The sequence below is a fragment of the Falco punctatus genome (genome assembly GCF_963210335.1).
Source record: "Falco punctatus genome assembly, chromosome: 12".
Classification (NCBI taxonomy): domain Eukaryota; kingdom Metazoa; phylum Chordata; class Aves; order Falconiformes; family Falconidae; genus Falco; species Falco punctatus.
Window position 1 is genome coordinate 21,813,512 of NC_137592.1, and position 27,030 is coordinate 21,840,541.

The window sequence follows — 27,030 nt, forward strand, 5'->3', positions numbered from 1 at the left end:
AGAAAGTCTGCCTGGTAATTCTATAGGGATATTATAAAAGAAAAAAAAATCCAGGATGCTTAGCCACCCTAACCCAAACAGAGATTAGAATAATATATAACTGATTTTATTCATTTTCTTACTGTCTGAATCCATGTGGGAAGCATTCGAAAGGCATGTTTATTTTGTCTGATTGACAAAATAACGAATACTAACCATAAAGACTTCTACCTTTCAGCACTGCGGACCCTACTCCAAGTTAAAAGGCAGTGCACTTCACCAATCCTTTGTTTTCATAGCCTCCAAATATAGTGTTGAAGTTCCAAGCATGAGAGCTTTACTAGATTAGAATCTCAGCATACTTTCTGAAAAATGAGATCACAGTAAGAAAAGGTTCATCAGTCCTCTGAAAGTAGGAAGAAGCATCGTATCCCAGCAATTGTAATACCTTCTCACAGCCAAAAGGAAGGAAAGGGAAATACTGCACATACAGGTATCTATAAACCAATACAACTGGCACAACTCTGAAACTTGTAGCACAGATGAGGTGGCCAGCTGACTAAAAAACCCTCTCTTCTACCCCCGCCCCCCCCCCCCCCCCCAAGGTATCCCCAAGGTATCAGGATGATGATGCCTCTGCCTTGTGAAAACATGCTGAAGGAGAGCACGTCTCAGCAACCTCACCATCGCAAGATTTCTAATGGCAACAGAGCAGGGCCAGTGGCATTCTTGTCACCTGGAGATCAACATTACTGTACATAGTTATAATGCCACAGGAACCAAATCCTAATAGCGTACATTCAGAAAGATTCATAAAGAGTACAGGAAGTTGGCCTATTAAATATTTGATAACAGAGCTGCCATATAAAAAGCACAGGAGTAAGAATATTTTGCAACCGTATTACTTAAAACTGAGAACAATTCTCTTGGAAATGTAAATACTCAACTTGGTTAAATCAAGACAACCACAGATAGACATTTTTTCCCAAATCTTTGGCTGTATTGCAATGGTTGTTTCAATTTGTAATCTCCAACTAAACATTTCCTATCCATGGATTAACAATATATTTACTGACTTGTGTCTTTTAACAGTATTTATCCAACATAACAAAATAAACTGCAATTTGTTATACTTTTTTTTTTACAAAACATTTTATAAATATTTTTACAAAATGTATACAAAGCAATTTCAAGTGAGACATACTTTACAAATGAAGGTATTTAAGCAAATAAAGTCCATACCACGCTGACAATAAGTGACACATCCTCTTTAAGTGAAGTCAGTCTGTAAGGCCTCCCTAATCTAACAGATAAATTATACTAAAATCTTCAAAATGAACATAGTTTTCTTAATTGCCAGTTTAAAATTTGTTTTAATATTAGGCAGTATTAAATAACATTGAAATCACAATGCTGATCCAGCAAAATAATGAGAACATGTTTAAAGTCATGCACATTCACAATACTTTGCTGGACTTGAGCCTATATCATACTTTTTTTTAAGCACCACAAAAATACAATTCTTTCATTTACAGCTTCACCACGTACCAGAATTCCTTTAGAATTGAATTCAAAGGAGTGAACAACAGAACATTAACAATCCAAGATTAATCTTGCTAGGATTGTTCAATGGGTTCCTCTCATAAGTATTTCAGAGAAATGTGTCTGACCAAATCAACCATGATTACTTTTTGTAATTTGGCATTTTTTATATGCCATTGTCCCCCATCCCAAAATGAGATCCAATAGAAGACACATAGTCTGATACTTCAATTATGTATTTGCTGCAGAGAGGCTGGAAACCCCATACCCATTTTGAGGTGGTACAAAAAGCAAGTGGATCAATGAATGTGCAATTTTACTTTTTTTCCCTATGAAAGAAAAAATTAACTAGTTAACATACAGCTGTGTAACTCACTGTTTTCCTTCCTAGATAGTTTAGAATGGTTAAATCTCCAAAACGGTAAAATAAAGTATGCATCAGGATACACAGCCATGAACGTAATATTAAATCTAAAAAGGCAATAGGTGAAGACTATGTTGTCAGTTTTGCCAATAAGAAAACAACTAACCGCCTGAGAGTCTATTCTATGGACACCTAACTAGAAATTTAAAACTGGCAATACTTATTATTACCTTGAATATTTTATACAACACTTGGGAATGTTGGTTTTTTACAAACATGTACTTTGAAATTGGCACATCTTTTTAAATGGCAATTAGTAACACACATAACCAGTATTTCTGTTCATGTTGAAGGGGAAATGAATTTTAAGTAAGTTCTTCTTTCTCACATTGCTTTCTAGATTTGGTTTCCTTTAGTGGTCTGACAGTGGACTGTAGCTCAATACCGAGTTGCACTGTAATCTTCTACTGGGACAGCATCTAATTCTGCTTTCTTTTGTACTATTCAGATGGACTAAATTAAGTGACACCAAATCCTTTTGTTTTCCTTCCTGGCAATCTGACTTGACAACCACAGCTTGTCACAATGAGCCTCTACATCATGAAAGTTGTAATCAGCCAGTTGAAAACGGCTGGTAATTCTTCTAAGAAATTGTGGAGAAGGTCTGGGGGAGAACATGAGCATACCTTAGAAACCACAAAAGCTATATCCTCCTGAGCAGACATATGTACTACACGCACATGACAAATGTCAGTGCACTTACGTGCACAAAAGCACTCATGACCAAAGTAAACTAGGAAAAAGCAGCATGGGCAGCAAAACAAAACAAAAAAAAAAAGATGTCATAGTTTAAAATAAATAAATAAAATAATAAGATTCTATCTTAACAACATGACAGCAAGCCAAATGCAAACCATGCAATGGTTTCACTTGGCTCTATAATATGAATTAATAATTACATACTTTTCGATATGTTAAAACAATGGGATTGCTGATCAACTTTGGTCTGTACATATCTTGATAATTATGACTGCTACAGTGGATGATTTAACATTCTCTGACAGCAAAAAGCAAAAAAATCAAAAATAAACACTGGCCTTTAAATTTAATCAAGAGTAAGGCTAATGTCCTCTTAAAATATAAGCTACAAATATCATAACAGTTTTCAAATAAAAGTGCTTTTGACACTTGGTCTAAAAAAAAAAAAAAAAACAAACCCAAACAACAAATAAAAAACAACATTTATACCACTTCAGAGAGAGTCAAGGCTGACTACATCCAATTATAAAATGCAAAATCTTTTCCTCAAGAGTTAACATATATATGTGTTATATATATAAATTCATGGCTCTATCATGGCCTCATCCTGTACACTTTGCCATTTACTGGCTTCCATTCTACCTCCCTTAGTCAAGCATTTATTACTTCATATCATGCCACTGTGACTAAGATCATATAATATCATCCCACAGACTAAAGTTACCCACTACAAATATATCATCAAGTACTAGTTTCTGCTCAGATAGCAATAGAAAAGCACTTTAAGTTTAAATTATGAAGCCTTGTAAACACACTGATGATATCCTTCCAACTTAAGAATCCTAGAACACAGATTCATTAACAAAGCAGATTATCACTTCTGAATAGAGGTACAGTGGGTTTTCCAGAAAAAAAAACCAAAAATTTGATGATTTGTGGAAGAAAAGGGTAGGGGAGAATTGTTGCTTTCATCACTTTTTAAAAACATCTTCTTAATAAATATATCCTTTCAAATGACTGTGATTGTCAGAATATTACCGTATTACATAGGGCCTAATGACGTGCAACCTTGTTACGTTGCAGTACTGCACAATTATCAAAAGCACTATCATAATAATACTTGAAATAGTAAGGCCCTAACAGACTGCATTCTAACAAGGATTAACTTTACTTGGATATCTCACTGTAACCACAATGAGTATTGCTCTCAAACACAGAACAGAATCTAGTTTAGAAAGATTAACCTTAAATGCATGTCAGGCTGTACTTGTGGTGTCATTCACATTTGCTTCTGCTAAGAGAAACATAACTTGTCCATGGTACTGTAACTATTAACACTCTAAGATACTATTTACAGCTGCTTCTAAAATAGAGTCAGTTTCTACAACACCTTCACTGTGGTCTGGAATAAATTTTTCCGGGCAGTTTTCCTGTGAAGCAATAGGTGAAAAATTAGGAAATTCTAATTCAGCTGAGCTGCTACTTGTTGCCTCATTTTGTGGCTGTCTCCCCACTTTTTTAAGTTCCAAGATGTTTTTAAATGTAGTTTCTAAACTCTTACTGAGCAGTAAGTCTTGCTGGGGTTCACCAGAGCCTTTCCTGTTATCAGGATGTAAAACCTCATTCTTTGGAGAGCTCCTCAGAGTTTTGTCTTGGAGGGAATTATTACACGTTACCTTTGAGAAAGACTGAACTGTGTTCCTTGATGTTTTATTGTGTGTTCCATGACTGCCTCTTGACACAGTTTTTGACAAGTCTTCAGAACTCGAAGAATTCTCAGTGGACTTGGCAAGATCTTTCCCAGCCACCTTTTCTTCAGAAAGGGCCACGCATTGGCTCTCAGAAGAACAATTAGCTTTCTCAAACTTTAAAGCTTTAGTGAGGCTCTCTGATTTTTTAGTAGAAGCTATTCCTTCTTGCAGTGTCAGAACGTTGTTAGGCACTAGAGGAAGTTTACTGTGATTTGTGGACTCTGCTGAGCTGGATTTTGGTCGGTCTCTGGCTTGGGTTTTGGTAGTCTGATTTCGAGAAGGTAATGTTTTGCTAGACTGATGGTCACTTTTGCTGGACTGTGCTTCTTCAGCTGTTTTATCAAATTGTTTGGCAGAACAACAAAAATCGGCCTGATAACCATCTGAAAATTAAGTTGCAACATTATACTTAAATTACCTCTACATCAAAGTAACACATACTCCAATGTAGTTTCGGAGTATTAAAATTCAAGTAACATCTACAGTCTACAGATTTGTGTCTTTAAGAGACGTACACATACTTAAGTATTCTGCTGCATCCAGTGTAGATTATCACCAAGTTAATCAGCATACTACGCACATATGTGCACTGTAAAACCAGATTCAAGGCACTTCCCAGCATTCTAAATATGCAAATATGGTATCTGGAAGACTAACACTTTCTTCAATAAATCCTCAGAGTATCTTTTAAAATATGCAGAATATGCAGAACATTTTAACAAATAGCAACTGTTACCTTACACAAATAATGTGTTTCTAGTTGCTACATTCAAGGACAGTCTGGTTAAAAATGCTGCCATTTAAGTCACCATGACACTCCAAAAACAACACTTCATTAAGATGAACAAGACTACTCAGGCTTTACACAGCAGTGTTCTTCTGACTGCCAGCAACCTCACATACTGTTCCCTACTAGCACCGAGGGAGGCCATGCAGTAGTCATGACTATTGTCAAAAGAAACTCTGAAGTATTTCTCTGCCAAACAGGCCAAATATACTCTTTTCCCAAATAACTACCTTCAACCTTACAGTATCTCTAGAATGTTGAATTTGAACTTGCAACTGCTTATTCAGTATTTCGATTACTGGAATCCCTAGCAATCAGTGCCTCACTGTGGCCACAACTGTTTTTAAACACACCACACTTATGCTGCCTTTGTAAGATTCAGAAGTTAGCAATTACTTACCAGGATCCACAAGTGCAAGACGCTTATCCCGGGTCAGAGATGCCCTTTCTTCCTGGTTAAACATCCTATCGATCATAACCATTTCTGCAGAGGGATTTATCCGCTGCAGGAAAAGGTAACAAAACCAATCATCTCTGTAGTCACGCACAGGCTGGTACCAAATCAAAGTATCTACAGCTTAGTTACTCTTCAGAGAAAAATAAATTACTTTCAGTAGGCATTTGCAGAGATTGTTCCCAATTCCACAGCATCTTCAATGCCCTTGACTGGGACCCCAACCACTACTATAACTCCACCACAAAGTATTATTCACATTTTATGGTACATTTTACTTGTTAAAGATTTTCAAACAAAGATTTACTATTCCAACTGTAAGAACTGTACCTTTTCAGGACTGAGTATGTTTACCACTGCACACCACATTTTTTTTTACACCATATGGCATCTTTCTCTTTTAGAGAGAAAAACAATAAAAAACTTCCAATGGGACCACCCTGTTGTCTTGTTACTTCCCTGCACTTCTCTCTCATCCTTCTAAGTAGCTGGTGCCAATTGGCATTTTCCGGATGATGCCTTCAACCCAGATGGATACATTCATCACAGCAAAAAGTTCACTGGCTACTAAGTTACAACACAGGCAACTAGTTCCGAACCTGAACACTATGTAAAATAAGCTCTTAAAAATGGCTGAATAGGATTTATCATACAACATACCAGATGCTAAGAGAATAGGTTTTAACCTCCATTCCCCCTCTGTACCTGCAGTTACTTGCAAATATTTGATGGTTAGTGTCTTTTTTAATGGGACTGCTAGATTCCAAAGCCATATTAATTTTAACACTTACGTTACATATTCCTGTTGATAAAGCAGAGTGATTTAAATGTCTATTATACTCAAATTCAAAACTTTTCCAGACTTGAAAACTAATATGTTTAAAGCTACAATGACATTTCCTGACCCCTGTAAAATATATTCTTAAGTAGCTCTGTCAGTTTTCTTTTTACCTCATGCCTGGGGTTGTGAAATCACTTAAATCAGAAGCACTTCTGATGAAAATGTGAAGCTTTACCTAGCTTCTAAGGAGAAGTAATGATTTCCTAAATTGTAATATGGTTTGGGTCCAATTATAATATGGCTGGAGGCCTCTGAATGGAAATTTTCAACATTCTTTCAGGCTCTATCACCTACAGAAACATACAGAAATCATCTGACTCCCACAGCCTGTTCAGTGCAAGAGCAATGTATAAGCAGAGAGCAGAAGTTCATGTGTCTTCAGCACCTACGGAACTCAAATGTAACAGCATCCGTACTTTAGGCAGAATGGGAAATACAAACTCAACCCATTTCACTGATAAAAATGCAGGCTGGCCACTAAGATTGCTGGTGGTATAACAAGTACACTGGAGATACGTACATATATACATATAGTATGTATGTATCTCTAAAACCCTCAACAAAATGAAGTATAATCCCAACTCTCACCTTCCTGCAGATATCTTTTTTTTATTTTTCTTTTTAACAAACTGAATCACATCCCATAAACATAAAATGTACATGGGTTATACACCTTACCATTGCATCTTCTATAAGCAAACATCTGTATTTGTTCAGCATAGCCTGTGTCCTCTTCAGAAGCTGTGTAGCTACAGATTCAAACTCACTGTCCACTGGAAGGACAAGAACATACTTTCAAACACTGTTCTTCAGTAACCTGCACAAACTTAAAAATATTCCCTTTCTTATTGCTCTAACTTACATTAAAAAAAAATCTCTCAATACATTGATTAGAATCTTATTTCCAATTCTTAAAAAGAAAATTACCTTTTCTTAAGTCTTCTTCTGTTGGCAGTGATCCCTGGCACACGTGGTATGAAAGGAGTCTCTGAACTGCATCATTTAATGATCTGAACTGACTTTTATCTGGTGTCACAGCATGCACCTGATCCTTCTGTAACTGCTGTAGAATACTACAAGAAAAATTAAAGATATATAATTAACATATACTCTTAACATAATTTTATAAATTGAAAAAAACTAAAAAGAGATTAAGGTTAGAGGAAACATCTGCAGAAAAATTACAAAAGAAGAATGACTTACAAAGCTCCTTTAGTTAACTGTTTAGCAGCAGGCCTTTTCTGTCCAACTAAATGACCATCCACCTAAGTTCAAAATAAAAGACAAATTACAATATATCCCCTCCCCTGCAAAGTCTAAGTTTCAGCATTTATTTCTGCAAATTAAGTATATCACCAATACTAAGCGTGACCACGTAAGTATAAACACTTTCAACTACCTCCTATTTTCACAGGGCACTTCGGGAAGTCACTTCTCTTACCCAGACCAAAGGTCTGAAATGTTTGCAGGCAAATTCCACTATAGTGCATATACACGCTTCATTAGGAAAAAGGTTGGTTATCAAATTTAGCAGGTAAATAGAAGAAAACGCACAACTAAAAACTTTTCCAAATAAATCCGCTCTCAAGAACTGTCTCTGCATTTCTCAGCTGATGTCATCATGCCTGATTTTGACGGATTAAGAGTATCTGTCAGGAAAGAAGGCTAAGGTTGCATACTTAATTCTCAAAAGCCATGGTGGCTGGGTGTGGGGTGAAAGTGGTTCTAGGAATTCTGTTTCAGTGTCAATGCTATAGATACATACATCAGGTAGATCTACATCATCATCTCCTTTCCTTAGACACTTATGAAGCCGAGGTTTTTCACATGAACACTGTCTTAAGATGTGAGGTTCTCTGAGGTGGTAAACATTCATGTCCCTACTGTTTAAGAGGCATTACTGCAATCCAAGTATTCTCCCAAAGAAGCCATTCTGGATCAGAGTCTTTGTTTAATATGAAGTTTTGGGGATTTTTTTAGTCAGCTAGTCACACTAATGAAACCAGTCACAGAGTAAAAGTTACTTATGGTTTTTAAAAAAGACTGCATTAAAGCTCTTTTGAACTACAAAATGGTTAGAATGAACAAAAAAGCATGTGGTACAGAGCATCATCCTTAGCGAAGTAGGAGCAACATAAAGCAGGCATATTATAAAGGTACTTGCTGGCCAAAAAGCCTCTGGCTTCAGAGCATAAAAAGCCTTCACCAACAGGAGAATGAACATCTAGCCAACAATTTCAAAACCAGGCTTAACTCATAACTGAGTACTACTGCATCTTCTGCTGTGCTTGTACATCAGTAAGGCAGAGAAAAACATTCACATCACACTACATTGATAAATACATTTACAGCAAGGAACAAAAATTCTAAAGCTGATCCTTCCTTGTTTTCTTCTGTCATTTTGTAGTTTAGTTCCATCCACAAAAAAGCTCACACTTTCAAGCCTATACCAAAACCTCACTTCTCGTCCTCAGCTACTTGGTCCATGAATGTTAACAACTGTTTCCTCCCTCCAGAAGTTCTGGTATTCCTCCTCCAAAAAAGATGGTCTCCCCTTCCAGCCCCAAACCCCGGACATAGTGTCAAATTTTTGTACATAGTTGCACACTTCTGGTGGTTTAAAAAACAAAACAAAACAAAAGCAAAAAAAGATGACAATGTAGTAAAGAATAAAACAGACAAAGACCAGATGGAATTTTTCTGCTACTTCTCACAAACCATGCCCTCCAATCAGCTAGAGAATAGCTGAGTTTGTAAGAAGTAACGGTAAGAGCAGGTCTATCACATCCAACTCAATGAAGAATTGCTATGTCATATGAAATTATCTTCAGGGAACAGTACAGTCAGACACCACTTACTGAATACTAAATCTCAAAGCAGCATTCAGAATATCAATTTGCAGAAGACTCAATGTTTATTATGTCAAGGTAGAATTTGACAAGCTTGAGTGACTTCATACACTCTGAAAAAACCTGCAAGGACTCCTAGATTATCAATACGGAGGTGAAACATCCCAAACCACTAAAGCTTTAAGGGAAAGGAAAACATAAAAATAGAAGTATTCTCTACCTGTATACTCTGTTGAACTGATGATGATCCTATTACTTTTTCTTGTGGCTGTGCTGTCCCTAGAGATTGCTGTATGATTTTTCCTCCACAGTCCTGCCCTATAAAAAATATGTTAAGACAACTGTCATCCTAGGCAAGAACAGAGTAATTTCATGTACCTATACGTCTCATACGCTTAAAAGCATTAGTGCAACTACCCTGTGGAGAAACTGGCTCAAAAATGAAACAGGACTGATATTTTGTGCTGCAAGCTACAAAAATCCTCAAATATAGATCATCATCTACTATAGTACTGCAATATAAGAAGAAATTCAAGTACCATTAAGTATAGTGTCCCAAGAATTTACTGAAAATCACACATTTTCAATTTCCAATACTAACCCTCCCCTCAAGAAAATAAATTAAAAAAAATTCTAGAGCTCCTGAAAGTATGTAGACACAGGCATTATAAATATGTTTTTTTAGATTTTCTAAATAGGCAGACTTCCTTCAATTGCTATGCTCAGGAATTCAAACAGCACCTTATCAGCCACGCTACATTACAAACAATGCAAATGAGAATTTATTTTTTTTAAAAAAAAAAAAACCAACCATACTGTGTCTATTGTAGAGAACTGCCTGGACAGCCTGCACATAACTGTACACATGGGAAAAACACCCCAACAAATAGATTATGGGATCTTGTACATAAGTAACCTTTCTGAATAAAGAGAACATGAAGGTTACTGCATTTTGTTTGCTTCGAATATATTGATTTTGTCCTTTTAGTAGTATGGTGCTGCTTGAAAAGCTAAGTATTTTGCCATGAACAATGCATTAACTCTTTTAAGTGAAAGTGACACATTCCAAAACAAATTGAACAATAACAGCCTGCATATAACCTTGTAATCGCTATTCTTCTTTCCTCTGTATCTGAAGCAACTATCAGAAGAGAAGGTCTAAAATTTTCATAGAATTTTTAGCATGCTTGTATTTTGAAAATTGCTTATTTCTGTTTTCCTAAGCTGGACAAAAAGTAAAAAAAAAAAAAAAAAAAGGTACAATTTTGCATTTTATAGAATGGGAAAAGTGGAGATTCAACTTTTCACTCTACTAAATGCCGTGGTTGGGAAATATAAAAGCACACATTCAGTACCGAAAAATTTAGTGTTCTTCTGAAGATAAAATTTTGATAACCTTTAGGACCCTATCAGCATGAGCCATCAATGCAAGTCTCACACATCAAAGAACCACCAATTTCTGTTGATGGAGAAAATTAAGAAAATGATTTTAAAAAGACCTTAGTTGACCTGATAGTGTGTTGCTCAGAAGACTTGTTAGTTGAGGTTGTCGCAAATTATCCTGTGTCTTCGATGCAGAAACTGGTGATGTCTGGTTCATAGCTTTTTTCTGTGCAATATACATAAAAAAAATAAAATTAAAACCCACAATCAAACATTTACTGAAAGCTTTAATAAACAGAGGTAAAAAGAAAAAAGGCAAGTAAAATTCAGCTCTACACATATTTCTTCAAACTCAAACTCGTAAGTGGTGAAATTTCAGACATCTCAATTCCTCCTAAGTTCAGTAATTTTATAAAGTAAATCAGAGATTAACAGAAATTTACAGTTACATTCTAGAAACCCCATGATTTACCACTACAAGTGGCCCTCAGAAAGCTCAGCTTTTGCGTCTCAAAACTGCAAGATGACTAAATAAGCTGTTTCCACAACAAAAAAAATACACAGTGGAACAAACCATCCAGCGTTTAGCAACTGAATGATACATGGTTTACAATACAGTACAATATTTAAAATGCAAGTACAAACAAATCAAAAAGGTTTTGTTAAACAGTAGAATTTGTTCTCTGTAGTTCCCATTTTCAGCTCTGAAATTTCAGCACAAAACTAAAATGATCTTTTACAGCTGTAAGAAATATTATGCTTTTGTAACTGCTGAAAGTCACCGACCCAGCACATAGTCTACAAATAGATGAAGACACAAGAAGAGAAAGTCAAGCAGGCCTCAAATTACTCAACTGCAAACAAAATGTTACAACCTGTGCTAGTAGTTCTGGCAAAGACTAAATACGTTGTTCTGCAACATGTTTGCCCTTATTTCCTAAAGTGACATTATTTTCTAAGACACATTTTCATTGCCCATTTTGGTCTTGGTTAAAAAAAATCCATCACACCTTTGGGAAAAGAGAAAGGTCTAAGATAATTAGTGCAAATGCATTTTGAGACAGATGTTATCAGTATTTTATACGACTGGGGGGGGGGGGGGGGGGAAAGGGCAAAAAAAAAAAGAAAGAAGTGGAATAATAGTTTGTTGCTAATTCTGTGAGAAGTGACTGAATTAAGTATTGGCAGAGCCTGGAAGCTCACTTACCAAAACAAACTACAGTTGCACATATATTGCAGCTGCACCAATTGGACAAAACAAAAAAACCAAACCAAAACAAAAAACCATTCTCACCTTAGAAGCAAATTTAGAAAGTAGACCTCTTCCCAAAGAAAATATTTTTGAATGCTATGCTTTTACAACTACTTTAAAAGGTATTTCCTTTTAAGGATTCTAAGAACATCTCGTCTTGTCTTTGCTTCAAATTTGAAAACTGCTAACTCTTCCAGACTCACAGAACTAGCGGGCAAAATGCCAGTACAGCAAATAACAGAGAAACCCAAGAAACTTTTTCACCCCTTATTTGAATAGGTCAAACTTTGAAAATACAGGCAGTTTTTAGTGAGGTCAGAAGACTTGAAAGTGGTTAAGAATGTACCCCAGCCTTTAAAACTAGCTCTATGGTAAGATCTTCAGGAGAGCTTATTTATAATCTTACAATGTCCATTCATATAAATAGGAGCAGAAACAGATCAGTGCTAAGCACTTCTGAAGACATTACTATACATCACCAACAAAACCTTCTGAATTAATGGAAGTGACAGACTCCTTCATTTGCACTCAGTGACAGGCTAGAAAATATCGAGTGAAATGACATCTCTGGGTTACAGTAATTTTCAGCAGTTCCACAGTATTTGAAAAATATAAATTAGCAAAATTATTGCTCTTTGTATTAACATCAACTTTAATACTTTGTTAACCAGATTTCAGCACAACTTAGAAGCATTTCTTTCGCTACATTCTCAAGCAGCTTTCATACCTGACCAAAGGCGAACTGTTGTTGTGTTACTCCAATTGACGTGTGACTGAAGGTGCTGGCAGATTTGGAAGAGGATGCTGGAAGACGATGCGATGCACTGACAGGAACTTGAGTTCTGTTCTGTGTAAGCTGATCTCCAGTGAAGTTTCCTCCTGATGCAACAGACTGAACCGATGGTCCCAAGCTAGGATGTACTGAACCAGAAGAACTTGCAACAGCAAATCGATTAGAAGCTGACATATTTGAGACTGTAGACTGCCCAGGTGACATCGTAGTAAAACTCGATCTACCTTGAGAAACACTAGCTTGACTGGGTGACAAATGCAACACCGTTGGTGATGCCTGCTGCAGTGGCACCTGTCCACCAACAATTTGTGAAGTCCCATGATTTACTATAACTTGGTTTCCAGGAGCTGTGAATGTCTGGCCGGAGACAAGCTGAACAGCTGTGTTCTGATTATTCAGCATCTGTCCCGAATATGACTGGTTGGCTCTTAGCATGTTTGTAGAGTTCCTGTTGAGCATTACATGCTCAGCAGACACTTGGCTGGGAACCAGCTGGGAAGGCTGAGTCTGAAGAAGTTGTCCATTTATGGCCTGGACATGATGAACTGAATTAGAATTAACAGACAAACTTGTAGGTATAAGAAACTGGTTTTGAGGTGTATGAGGCTGTCCCATAGGAGAATGGATAACAATACTACCTCCAGCATTGCTAACTGTCTGAGGTGTAACTGACTTTCTTGCATTTTGTTGATTAACGATATTAACAGACATATGAGGACCAACTACTGAACTCTGAGGTGAGTTTGCAGACCCAAACTGAATCCCTTGCTGCACGTGATGCTGCTGTATTCCCAAGTTATTCACATTGTAAGCAGTCTGCTGACCCATCTGGATAGGCTTTGGTTGGATATTAATGGGAACTTTGTTAGAGTTTGGGGCCAAACCCCTTTGAATGATGATATTATGGACAGGCAATGACGTCTGAAAATTTGTGCTGTTAAATGGAACGGTTACAGGTTGTGCTACTGGACTTGAATTTGAGTTACCAAACAGTGAGTTACCATTTGGAGTTTGTCTATGAACCAAGAGGCCACTACTCATGTTTGCAGGTGTTTGCTGACCATTGCCTTTCAGTATTATCTGAGATCCATCAAGGTTATTAATGGTCATCATGGAAGGTTGATTACTAAATGAACCAATTAGCTGTATCTGCCCAGAACCACTAATCTGGCTGCTATTAGACAAATGCTGGCTGGGAACACTAATTCCGACATGTTGCATAAAGCCATGTTGCACACCGACTGTATTGCTTGCAAAAGATGCTCCAACAGGTTGCTGTACCACTTGAGTAACTCCTATAGGCTGCAACGTCTGACCTGAGTAATTAGAAACATTAGAAGCCTGAGTAAAGGATGCTGATGAAGAAGGATGAAGCTGAGCTTGTGCAAACTGTTGGCTAGAACCTACACTGGCATCCAAATATGCCTCTTCTGCCAAAGTCTGTTCAGTAATATTGGCCTCCTGTAAGGACTTCTGAAGAATATCAAAAGGCTGATCCTCAGTAAGATCAGGTAAAGGAGAAGATACAAGTTCATCTTCAAGAAACTGAAGGCTACTGGACAGCTGCAGTCCATCACTAGGCCCCTCTCCAAGCTGACCGCTTACACCTTTTATAGACGACTTCGGATCAGTGCTCTGAAATGCAAACCAAGAAATACATCATTTTCAGAAAGTCCAAGCTCTACTTTGTTTCCCCATTAAGCTCCTTTTCATGCAAGCAAACATTCTTTACAGAATTATATTCTTCGCATAGTCTGTATGTAAGGTGACATTCATCCCATACAGTGGGCCAGCATAAACATGTGTGTCATTGGCACCCCACTCATGCCCTCATAACAGACTGCTGGAGACACCACCCTCACTTCTCAAGTCTTCCAGTTCCACAGCACTCAGCTCTGCAGCTGCACTGTTTCAAGAGGATGTGACAAAGTACCATTTTCCCTTCCTCAAGCTGAGCACTGTATGGACAAAGGGATAAAAGAAAGGAGGAATGAGAAGACCTCCATTGTAACTCAGTTTGGGGCAAGGTTTCAGCAGCAACAGTAGTAGCAGGGAAAAGGCAGGAGAAAGCGCCTTTCACAATGCTCTTTCGCTGACTTCCTCTAGATCCATCTCCAAAACCCTACCGATATTTCAATAGTCACACAATGCAAACTAGCAAGTATTTAATGAAGTAAAGGAATTACACTAGCTCTTTGTTTAGAAAAATTGTAGAACCAAAGTAGTACGAAAAACAATGCTACAGACTGTGCTTTATGCTAGTAAAAAGATTAGAGAGAACTACAAACATTGAAACTACAGCAAATATTAAGTGGCACCTTGAATGAAAAAAAAATCCTTCAAATTTATATCCATAAATACTGTGATAAGGAATATCAGAACCTACTTTACTCTGGCCTACAGCTAGTAAGATTTTCCTAAAACAACATTATGTCCAAAAACTCTAGAGAACACAACTATCAGGATTCTACAGGTGGAATGATGAATGTAAATGCATACTACTACTTGCAATAGTTTTAAGTTAGACAGAGTACACCCTTCTAAATTGCAAAATCATATCCCAACTATTCAAAACCAACATGCACTTTCTTTTTAGGTCAAGATAATGCAAAACATGAGTGTGAAATTATCAGACGATTCATACTCCAAGTCTTCACTCCTTGAAGGTCACAGACACTTGTTTTCACCTCATATAACCAGTGTGAAAATGCTGCAAGCTGTAATTATCATATGCAATAACGTCCCCACCCTAACTTCAGTTCCCCAAGCATATTTATTCAGAATTTTACCCCAATCTCTTTCCAAATCAGCCTGTATATTTTATGAAACTGTCTCGATGTCTGCATCTTATGAACACGTAAAATTACAAATTGGGTTCTCAACTGTACCTAGCTACCATCAGGCAGAGCAAGAAGGAGTCACTAACTAGGGCATCACTAGGACTCACAACTGTAGAGGCTCTTGTGGAGAATTTCCTATTGCACCTGTAACTTGCCTCCGTGACAATGACCAATCTCAAATATTTCATGACTGTGTAACTTAAGAGGGTTACAATTAATGCTATTCCAGTTAGTACTAACAATATAACTATTACTACTACTAACAACAGCAACAGTAGTAATAAACAATATTACATGCAATCAAGATTAACAGTTTGAAACTCTCCCACTGGAATGAAGAACGCCAAGTTTCATTCCCTCCTTCCAGAACTGTTTAACATCCAAAACCAATTTTACGGGCATGGAACCTGGGACCTTCCAACTTAACATCTGAATCACTGCTTCCCAAATTCAGAACGGCCATGCAGTACACCATGCTACTTTCAACCAGAAATCAGTGACTCTGCAGCTTCATGAATCTGCTTATTCTTGAGTTTTCAAGAGTCTTATTCTTGCTGGCTCCATGCATGAATATTCTGCTCTTTTAAGCTGTTCTACTCTACTATAATAGGAAGGTGGAAGCAGTCACTGAGTACAACCCACATAACAGGACAATGGCTAAGGAACCCTCTCATGCGGGTTTTAAGAGAGACTGACAACTGCCCAAGGAAACCAACCTGCCATCAGTAGAGGTGTTATGCAATCATTCAGCTCAGGGTGGGGGGGGGGGGAGGAGGGGGCAGGGCACAGGGGGGCAGAGTGGACACTGCTTTCTCATCCTTCAGTCAGCAGGAACTTAATCTTGTTTGTGTTAGGTGTTGGCTGAGCATGCTTACCAGCTGAGGCACTGAACCCTTGACACTGAATTTGTCAACTCTGCCACTGAAAGGCATGAGACGGGCATCAAGACAGTCAATCCTACTTCATGGTAGCAATTCTGAATACATACAAAGACAGAACTTTCAGTATCTGCAAAAACTTCAATGACAAAAAACTCAGAAGCCTTTAACTTTTCACGTATCTTACATTATAAGCAGGGACTGAAAAAACATCTATTTGTATTTTAGATACTCCTTGCTCCTTACAACACACTATAAGAATCTGTATTTGCAATCAAGTCATTCTTCACTTAGGTCAGCACAGGGCTCTCATGCAAGGGAGGGAGGAAAAGAAAATGGCATTGGTATTCATGATGAAAATACAAAGGATGAAAACAGAACACGAGAGGAACAAGTGCTGGAGAATGTAAATACAGTAAGCCATCCTAGGAACACACACTAGAAATCCCTGCTCCTCTGACCATCTGCCTTCTAGATTACCTAACCCCCAACCTCACATACCAGAAAGCTCTTTTGGCTTTCACCAAATATTTTTGTTTTTTCCAACTACTACGCAAGAATCCCACATTGCCCAGAATCTCCTACTCCTCAAAATCACTCCAAATACTCACTTTCTGAAAATATGCCAGAAATACACTCCTGATGTCTTTCCACCTACTCATGCGTACCAGAAAACCTTTACGAACAACTAGGAAGTCTAGGCTTTGACAAATGCATGTCATACGTCACCTTTTTCCCCTATAACCTCATTTTCCTTAGAATTAAGTCTACAAAACCCACCTGCCATGTTGCATACAGGAAGCTGCTGTCCGATAATGGCTAACTGGTACCAAGTTGAAACCACTGCTCCTGATTAGCTGAAAACTGGGCATACCCATTACTGTTGGTACCCCACTCCCCCACCATTACCTCAACCAGCTTATCTGGAGAAAGAACTGTCACTCAATGTTTCTCCTGTAATATTTAGTAAGGATATCGAAATGAAGGACGGGGCAAATACTTCACATCACACTACTGTAGCTACAGAAAAGTCACTAGTTCTCTACACACAGATAAACAGTTTTCAGGATTTATTTATGCCAATTATTTAAGTTCACCTACAAGTATACCCACATATCTGTTAGGAACATGGGACAGACTCAAGACAACAGTACAACAGAAAGAGGAATTACCAAGGAAACCCTTCCCTATGTATTCTAATAACTGAACTCTTTTTTTAAAAAAAACACACCAAAGAAATTAAAGAAATGTGTGTCAGGAGGGATCTCCGGAAGTCATCTAGCCCAACCTCCTACTCAAAGTAGGACTACTACAGTATTAAAGTAGATCAACATTGGCTTTATCTCCAAGCATGGGGATTCCACAACCTCATTGGGTAAAACTTGGTCCTGGGCTGCAGTACACTCCTGGTGAAAAAATAATAACAAAGACAACTTGCAACACCTAATGAATTTGAAGTGTCTTCCCTAACACTGATGTTACAGGATGGAAACATCCCAAGCTAGCTATTCAGTCTAAAGAACAAAAAAACCCCCATTTATTAATTTAAAAAAATTGCTAGCTCAGATTCTACTTAGAAATACGAAACAAAACCATCCTAACATACACAGGAAATGCATGAATGACCAACTTTTAAGGTCTACATTTGAGCTCAACTATACATCTACCATCACTAAGATTACAAGTCCGGTTTACAAGAGAGTTACACCGGAGAACATTTTCACTGCTCAGCAAGCTGGTTTACATATTTACAAAACATGGCCCAATAGCGCAGTATCTTTCGATCAATTCCCCGCTGAAACACTTAAAATATTAACAGCATGAGGTGGTTCTATGTCAGCATTCAGAATGTGCATATGAAAAAGGTCAAAACCTTTTATAAAAGCCATGTAAAGCCATAACAGAACCATGCAATCTCAATACAAATATAATTTATCTCCCGACCACTTACATTGGAGTTAGCGAAAATTGAATTTGAGTTGGCTACAGAATATTCTGCATTAGTCAAGTCTTCATTGCTCTGGTAAAAGACAAAAATAATGTTTAGAAATAACACACTCAATGAAGGTTATATATGTCTAATACACAGGAATGCTACTTACAGATTTACTACTAGGTCCATGTAGAAAATAATTCAGTGCCTGTGGGTCCCTTAAGGGAGGGGAAAAGAAAAAAAGTTACCACTTTTAGGAAGCTCTTTCTGCTAATGAAACTAATTTAACTAAGCCATATACTGCATTCATATAGATCAGGTTTATAATAAAAGCACATTTCTTTCACTGACTCCAATGCAAAGCTGAAAGTTAATACCATCTGAGGATCTGTGTATCTGTATCAGCACAATCTTCAGATGCTGATGTTATTTGCTGTCATTGTACCAAGGCATTTCAAGCAATAAACTATGTTCAATATAAAATTTTAGTTGCAGTCTACCTTACTTCCCTTTATAACAGTATTACTCATACTGTCTTAAAACACACAGGATATTATGACAGCACATAGTACAAAACCAAAGGAAAATACTAGCACCAAATAACATGAGAGCTAAAACAGGTATCGTTGCTTCTACAGAGATGAACTACAATGTCTGTTTAGCTAGTGCCTAAATCAACAGGGTTATTTACAAGCCTGAATCTTTAACATGTTTTCTGCCACATTTAACATTAACAAAAATACCCTAGTGACAAACCTGAATCTTTTAACATGTTTTCTGCCACCCTTAATGTAAGTCAGCAGAAATTTATGCTTGCCAGAGTAACAGTCCCTTCACTTGGAGAAAAGAGCAGCACCTTTTCCAAGTGAAATCAACCATAGATACAAATGATTAAATATTATGAAATACAATTTCAATGTATTTCATTAACTTAGCACTATCACTGAATAAAACTCAGATTAAAAATATGGTCTGGTTGAATGATCATGGGAAATTCAGACAAAAAAATACATTAATGTAACTGCACATACAAACCAAGTAAAAAACATTAAAAGGTTGTGTTACATGGGATTATTTTAATACAACAATTATACAGCATTTCCCAACATGTCCATTAACATGAGGAGTAAAATGACATGGAGGTTTTTTTTATTTTAAAATATCTTTATTGATTATTAAGTAATAATACAACATTTTGAGAAGCAAATTCTCACGTAAAAAATATTAATTCAAAACATTTCTCCTTCTCTCTTGATCATCCTAGAAAATAAAGAGGGAACAAGTTAAAGACCTTTCAAGTTTACAAATACTCTTCTAAAAGCACAAATACACCTGTGATTTCTCTCTTTTTTATTTCAAAAACAAGCTTATTCATGTGTTTACAAAAGACATTTTGGTACCTGGCAGGGACCTCATGGCACTATTACGCTTACAACACAGAAGTGGTTACATATATTCTCAAATAGTAGATTACACTAAATTTCAATAATTAAGGAGAATAGGACTCATTATCTCATATAGGGCTCTATCAAGCTTATGAGTCTTATCAATAAAATAACCAGGCCGCTTAATACTAGTTACACTCACTGACTTTAAAACATTAAAAAATGCAATTGAAAATGAAGAACACTTCATCACCTTAAATATTGTCTTTAGTAAGGAAGGAATTTTAGAAGGCACTTACCAAAATCAAAGATAAGATGGGTAAAAAATGCTGGTTTCTATTCTTCTAGATGCTTAAGACAGTAATTGCTGCCAGCAGCAGGAAGTACACTGTAATTTTTCACACAAACACTCATCTGTATAGAGAGCACTTCATTTCCTGGACCACCTGTGAACTTGTAGCAGGATCCTCCTGATTCATGCTCACCACAGAGCATTTAATTGTCCCATGCAGTCAATTATCGTCTTTATGTTCCAAGGAGGATGTGTTTTCATACAGCTCCAATCAGTAATCTTGCACAGTATACTTCACAGAACGTAACTGTCAGCCATTACCGGCAATGCTTTTGCTACAGCATCCACAGAGTAACCCCCCAAATTACAGCAGCCACTGTGGTGGTATTTTGGCTTTTTCTGAAGGTAAAGCTCCCATTGGTTTCACTGGAAGCTTTGCATGCATGAGAAAGGTAAATGGCCGATGTATTTAAGACAGTAAAAAAATCTTGTATGAAGCAGAGGTGAACTTTTAGCAGCTGCTACAAGACTCATGTCATACTAACTTCTGGCAGAGTTTGAATAAAGTATTGTACATTAAATGTTCGATGCTCTTTTTACATTTTAAATGTGTTATACCATATTAACTCTCCTTCAATACTGACATGAATGTTGGCCAAAGGAAGGTAATTTCTCATATACACAATCCACAAAAATCTTGCTCATGCTCCAGCTATCAACATTATTTTTTGAGATTCCCATGTAGAACTATAAACCTCCAAATAAATCTGTTACAGAAATGATGAAAAAAAAAAAAAAACCCAAACCAAAAACAAAACAGGACCATCTAAAATCCCCAATTTTATTAAAATCAAGTATCTTTGAGCCAAATGCCATTCTTGTTTGTTGTGAATACTTAACGGCACCAGGTAGCAATCCTATTTTTCTAACATTTCCATGCAAATGCATGTCATTAGTAGAAATTACTTATAATTTTACTTTTCCCTGTAAAATACAAGCATAGTGTTAATAAACCATTTAGTTCCACTACTCAAAAAATTGAGATCTTTATTTTTTAGTTAAAAAAATAGTTCTTTGCAGCAAAGTTTGTAACGAAATCCCTAGTAACGTGCTTCAACACCAACCTGATATTGCCACTAGCTGAGAAGGGAATCCAACCTCCATGCACACTTTATTCCTTCACCTCTCTGGAGGAGAAGGCCAGCAAGTGGACTGTCAGCTGGTATACACTGGGGCTGAAGGCTGTGTGATACACACATCTCCTCGGGGAGAAAGTGAAGCATAGCTGCTCATTTCATTTGCAAGTCACCTAGTCTTGAGACAATACTGAGGCAGAATCACCTTCAAGAAGATGATTTTGCAAAACTATTTTTTCCAACTTTTCTGAAAGAATTGCTTAAGGAAAACTTACCCAATAAGGTCAAGGAGACAGGATTCATCATCATCATCATCCATGACAACTAGAACAAAGAGGGAGAGGATGGATATTTGATGTGTCAGACAAAAGACTGCCTTCAACAATAAGACCAATTTAGAATATCTCAATATTTTTATTATGCGATTTATGAAGCTGACAGTGTCTACTATTGGCAAAGTTCTTAAACCTGCACCTTCTACAGAGGTCCACTGATTTATCTCAAAATCAAATTCAGTCACATGTAATGATGTACAAAATCCCATGCAAAGTTTTACCATTTAGGGTTCTTTTTAGAATTTTAAATTGGAGAAAGACAAATGACTAACCAAACTGATTAAACAGAACTTCTGTGACTTTAAAAAAAAAAAAAAATCAACACTGAATACAATCTCAAGACTCCAATTAAAATGTTTCTGTAGGAATTTACTCCCAGCTAAGCCCAGCATGGGATTAACCAACCACTACAGAACCTACTTTTACAATTACTGGCTATAATACCGACCAGCCAAAAAGGTAAACAAATCTAGGTCAATATCATGACAGTGCTATTATAGGCTAAAACCACAGCCAAGACATGACAAAGCCAAGACATTCAAAAGAACACTATTTTCTAGCAGAACTTCCTTAGCTATTGCTAGTGACAATATGGCTACTTCCTTTTTTTCCTCAACAATACTCAGAAGTGTATTTAAACAAACTTGTGATTAATAGTACAGACCACTGACAATCCTTTTAACAGCAAGTGAGGAATTCATTTACCTTAATCACACAATGTAAGCATCCATTCATTGAGTACAGAACAGTTTCAGCCTCACAGTATCACAACCACCAAGCCTTACACACTGCCTACTCAGTTGGGTGCTGCCCATACCAAACACATTTCATCACTTTTTCGCCTGATTGCTGTTCCTTCAAAGTTTCTGTTTGCATATTCTGGTTCTGTTCACCATAACTCTCAGAATGTCATCTAAGATTGTACCTTCTCCCTTTTCCCTATCAGTAACTCTCAGGACTTTATCCTCCCTTATTCCCTCTGTAAAGGTCCCATATAATCCACCAGTTCAGTCATCAACGGATGCCAGCATTTTCTAAACCTCTCGGTACCCTGGCTTCCAGTCAGTTATCCAGTCTCACCTTCACACATCTTCTAATCACATCAAATTGATCACTGTGCATTCCATGCCTGTTTTTTTCTCAACTTCTCTTAAAAAGTCTGCTATCATACTAACCAAATCTATTAATACAGATTTTGCTCTCTCTCTTACTTCTCACCAAACAGAAACTTACTCTCCTTGATCAGATCCACGTGAATTGTTCTTCAGGCTCTCCCTCATACAGATCTCCATAATGTTTAAGACAATGGAAGGGACTAGAGCATCTGTTACACAAGAAACTGAGAGCACCAGGACCGTTCTGCCTGTGGAACAGAAGGCTACGGGGTTATCTTACCCATGTGTATAAATACCTGGTGGAAAGGTGTAAAGACGACTGAACCAAATCCTTCTCACTGATACCCACTGAATGAACAAGAGGCAAGGGGAAAAATCAAAACAACAACAATATATTTAAACATAAGAAATTAAAAAACAAACAAACAAACAAAAAATAGTAGTTAAAATGGTAGTTAATACCAGCACAGGTTTTCCAGCAAGGTTATGGAGTCTCCATCCTTGGAGATAACCAGAACCCTGCTGGACCACAGCCCTGAGCAGTCTGCTCTGGCAGAGCCTGCTGTAAGCTGGACACTGAATGAGGTGATCTTCAGACCTACCTTCATACCTCAGCAATCCTGCGATTCTTTCCTGGATTTTTTCTATACCTCACTAATTCCAAAACTGTTCATACTTTAGACTAGCAGATGGCAGTCTGTCCTCCATACTGCATAGCCTCATTCAGATTTTTTCCTCAATTTCCTGTGCTTTAGCTTAGTAAGGGTGAAGCAGAACCGGAACATGCATCACTATAAGGATCCCTCAGCATCACCTTTCTGAGACAACTGGAAAATAAAGCACAGCTACCAAGAACTACTTCAAAAGTCAACAAAATCAGCACTCATGAGGTGATTATGCATCTTAGTAATTTCTCCCGTAATTCAGTAATACACCTGCTCACTCTTGCATACAGCCACCAGCCTGAGCACTGATCTTGCAATTTAATGCTATGCAAGTAAAATGACATTTTATGACATCACGGAATTTATATGTAAATGTTCATTAGTAAGAACAAATTAATAAGCAATTAGCATTCGGTGATTAGCATTCTGCTTTAACTGTATTGTTAGCACTACTTAGGGGAAGGTGCTATTTCCTCTAACAGCTAAAAAACACCATATCCATCTCTCAAGAGCCAGGTTTCAAAGACTGCTAGCTAACCAGAAGTAAAAATCATCTCTACCATAAATCAACATGAACTCTGTTTTGACACTACATGCCTGCTTGTGAAAACACCATCCCATGTGTCTACAGCAATACTGACATCATTATTTAAATAAAATAAATTGTATTTGCTTTACCAAATCAAATACTCTCTGTGATTATACTACAATAAGAGTTCAATATTATCAAAAATGACCACATAGAACTTTGTTCAATCAGTACTCCTGTGGGTATTAGACAAATCTGGTAATTTCACTAAATTCTTGAAAACCTGAATATAAAAATCAGAAGGAAAATAAATTGCATGAGAACACCAATGACAGAAAATCTTAATGGTACTACATATTCTTCACCACTCAGCCCTTTAGCTGAACATGCAGTTGGCCTTATTAGAAAATATAATCTGTTCTTTTTCCTCATTTCACAAACATGATACAAGAAAAATTACCCAATACACCATAAACTTCTGCCAGTTTATGACAGACAATAAAACCTAAAGAAAACAGCTACATTTTTTATAAACACAAAGAATCACAACCAGTCCCCTCCAGAAGTGCATCCTTCTAACAAGCTTTGACAATGACATTACTAGTAGAATTTTATATACACATGGAAAAGAAATATTATGTCACCTTTTTTTTAATGCTGGTTTACCAAAGAGCTAATCTGTATAAAACCATTGCCAAGTTTTTATACAACTGAACAATGAACCGTCACACAGCCAAGAACACACCTATCATACAGAGCTCTTGCTACATTCAGTTGTTCTGATCAGCATTTGCAGCCTAAGGGGCTACATGCTTTCACACCTTGACAACTGCAAATAACACACAGACAGATTGCTACCACCTCAACATCCCCACAAATGATGCCCAAGTAACATGACGCTAACATAATGCTGCATAGCAACGCTTTTGTGAAATACCACAGGACCAACACACAATTTACATGGCACACACAGGGGTATGTGGTCTGTGAAAGAAAATCAAGATCACAGCCAACACACAAACCTACCTATTTAGATTAAATTCTGCTCCTATTTCACCACACATACCCAAGATCTACATAACCGTGTAACTGCATGTTGTGGTTTAACCTGGCAGGCAGCTAAACACCACACAGCTGTTCGCTCACCTCCCCCATGCTGTGGGATGGGGAAGAACAGCAGAAAAAAAGGTAAAACTCATGGGCTGAGATTAAGAGGTTCTATTCAAGAGGACAGAAAAAGAAGGAAAAATAATAATCTTGATAAAAGAATATACAAAACAAGTGATGCACAATGCAACTGCTCACTACCTGCTGAACAACGCCCAGCCAGTCCCCAAGCAGCGGGATACCACCCCCCAGCCAACTCCCCTCCAGTTTTATTGTTCAGCATTACATCATAGGGTATGGAATACCCCTCTGGCCAATTTGGGTCAGCCGTGGCTGTCAGTGTCCCCTACCAGCTTATTGTGCACCCCCAGCCTCCTCACTGGCAGGTCAGTATGAGAAGCTGAAAAGTCCTTGACTTAGTGTAAGCACTGCTCAGCAACAACTAAAACATCAGTGTGTTACCAATATTATTCTCATGCATATTCTCATCCATAATTCATCACCATACCAGCTACTAGGAAGAAAATTAACTCTATCCCAGCAGAAACCAGGACACTGCAGGTTTACATCTTTTTAACTGATGCAGTTGTCATTGAGGATTAGTGTCCTGTTAACTTCAGGACAGCAACAGAGGTGGTGCACAATCCGACAGAGTCCTTGCACACCCAAAAACAACTAGTCATTCAGCCTCTTTAGAAAAGAGGGAAACATTATCAACACATGACCTTGACACAGATGATCATTTAAAAGTGTGTTAACAAAAAGCAAGCCTATCCTGTGAAATTTTCCTAATACATTTTCTACAGCAGAAATGGTGCTGCTTTTCTTGCTGACCACCTTTTCAGGTTTTCTATACACAAGTTATAAATTCTGTCCATCTCACTGTTCGTTAACATATAGGGGGGCAAATCAATGACTGCCGTGTGAAATGGGCATAAACTTTATTAAGCCAAGACAGTTTGAAAACAGAACTCAACACAATGAGTGGAATTAAGAGCATTAGAATAGCCTAGACCAGCGTTCTCCAAAGAGGGGTGGCATGCAAGACAATCCACTGGGGTGCAGACAGAAAACACTGGAACTTCATTAGCACATACACAAATATACATACCTTGGGGGTTCATGCTCAAAAAACTTTTACCGATAGGGGTGTGCAATTAAGAACATTTGGAGACCACTGGTTTAGGCTCTTAAAAGTTTGACTCATTTCTATATTTGGATCAGTTGACAGGGGTTTCAGCCCATAGGCAAGGGCTGTGGGTGCAGGCTCCGGGTGAGGCTTGTCTGGGCCATCGGGCCCCCCCAGTACACCCAGTGCCCTGACAAGGGCCCAGGCCAGAGGCAGTTGCAGGAATACACACATAGGAAAGAGTCACACAACTTGCTGGAGCACTGTTACAATGTAGCCTAAGAAATACCTAGTTACTATCAACACTGTTCTACAGTGTCTTTGCTTAAAAAATAAAAAAATCCTACCAAAAAAGGCTGTTTATCCTAAGTAGGCCAAACTCAGCCCTGCTGCTACATTCAACTACTTTACAAAGGGCAATCCTTACTAATTAGTAACAACCCAGCACAGATACTCCCTCTAACTTATTATTAGCAAAGCCTCTGCTGTCTTATTTCATAACCCTGCTGCTGCACTGGCAAACCTAGCATATACTTCAACTTGGGTCACATGTACTTGAGGAAGCAGCACTGTCTGTCCCTTTTGGGAAATAACCAGAGTGCCCTTTATCGCATCCTACCAAACAGGATATAAGAAAAGGTTAAAGTAATAAAACTGACAAGGATATCCCAGCTATGCAGGTCAGTCCTCTGGGGGACTGTTAGTACTTGGCCTTAACATCTCTGCCTCACTTTCAACAACACTCTCACCTACTACAGAGCAAAGACAAAGAAAGGAAGGAGAGAGCAGTCCTGCACCCCTCTCATCCACTTTCCCCGAGTCTGCTCAAGGCTGTTAACAGCCACCTGGATCAGAAAATTCATCGACAAAATACATTGATCTGTTTCAACTTCGATTAGCTTCTGGATTTGGTTCTGGCTTGCCACGAGACT

The 27,030-nt window shown here is 37.7% G+C and overlaps 1 protein-coding gene and 1 long non-coding RNA gene across 6 annotated transcripts in view; both read right to left on the reverse strand.

Annotated features, from left to right (window-relative positions):
- Positions 1–953: 953 nt before the first annotated feature.
- Positions 954–27,030, reverse strand: part of BICRAL (BICRA like chromatin remodeling complex associated protein) — a 45,977-nt gene continuing 19,900 nt past the window's right edge. For 3 of the 5 annotated variants that reach the window (XM_080408642.1, XM_080408641.1, XM_080408643.1), the window contains exons 2-12: positions 21,494–21,542; positions 18,575–18,623; positions 18,424–18,492; positions 12,689–14,389; positions 10,836–10,935; positions 9,547–9,644; positions 7,681–7,742; positions 7,405–7,550; positions 7,156–7,250; positions 5,583–5,685; positions 954–4,778 (exon numbers count right to left, since the gene is read on the reverse strand). In XM_080408642.1, the coding sequence (XP_080264768.1) occupies positions 3,976–4,778; positions 5,583–5,685; positions 7,156–7,250; positions 7,405–7,550; positions 7,681–7,742; positions 9,547–9,644; positions 10,836–10,935; positions 12,689–14,389; positions 18,424–18,492; positions 18,575–18,623; positions 21,494–21,537 (3,270 nt within the window). In that variant the 5' untranslated portion in view covers positions 21,538–21,542 and the 3' untranslated portion in view covers positions 954–3,975. Of the gene's footprint in view, positions 4,779–5,582; positions 5,686–7,155; positions 7,251–7,404; positions 7,551–7,680; positions 7,743–9,546; positions 9,645–10,835; positions 10,936–12,688; positions 14,390–16,469; positions 16,571–18,423; positions 18,493–18,574; positions 18,630–21,493; positions 21,543–22,786; positions 23,265–27,030 lie in introns of those variants that run through there. The other 2 variants (XM_080408644.1, XM_080408645.1) reach the window with 2 other exon arrangements.
- Positions 18,873–21,487, reverse strand: LOC308072158. The gene is made up of 2 exons (XR_013931551.1): positions 20,090–21,487; positions 18,873–19,665 (listed from the first exon to the last, which is right to left on the reverse strand). It is a non-coding gene; the product is annotated as an uncharacterized lncRNA (long non-coding RNA).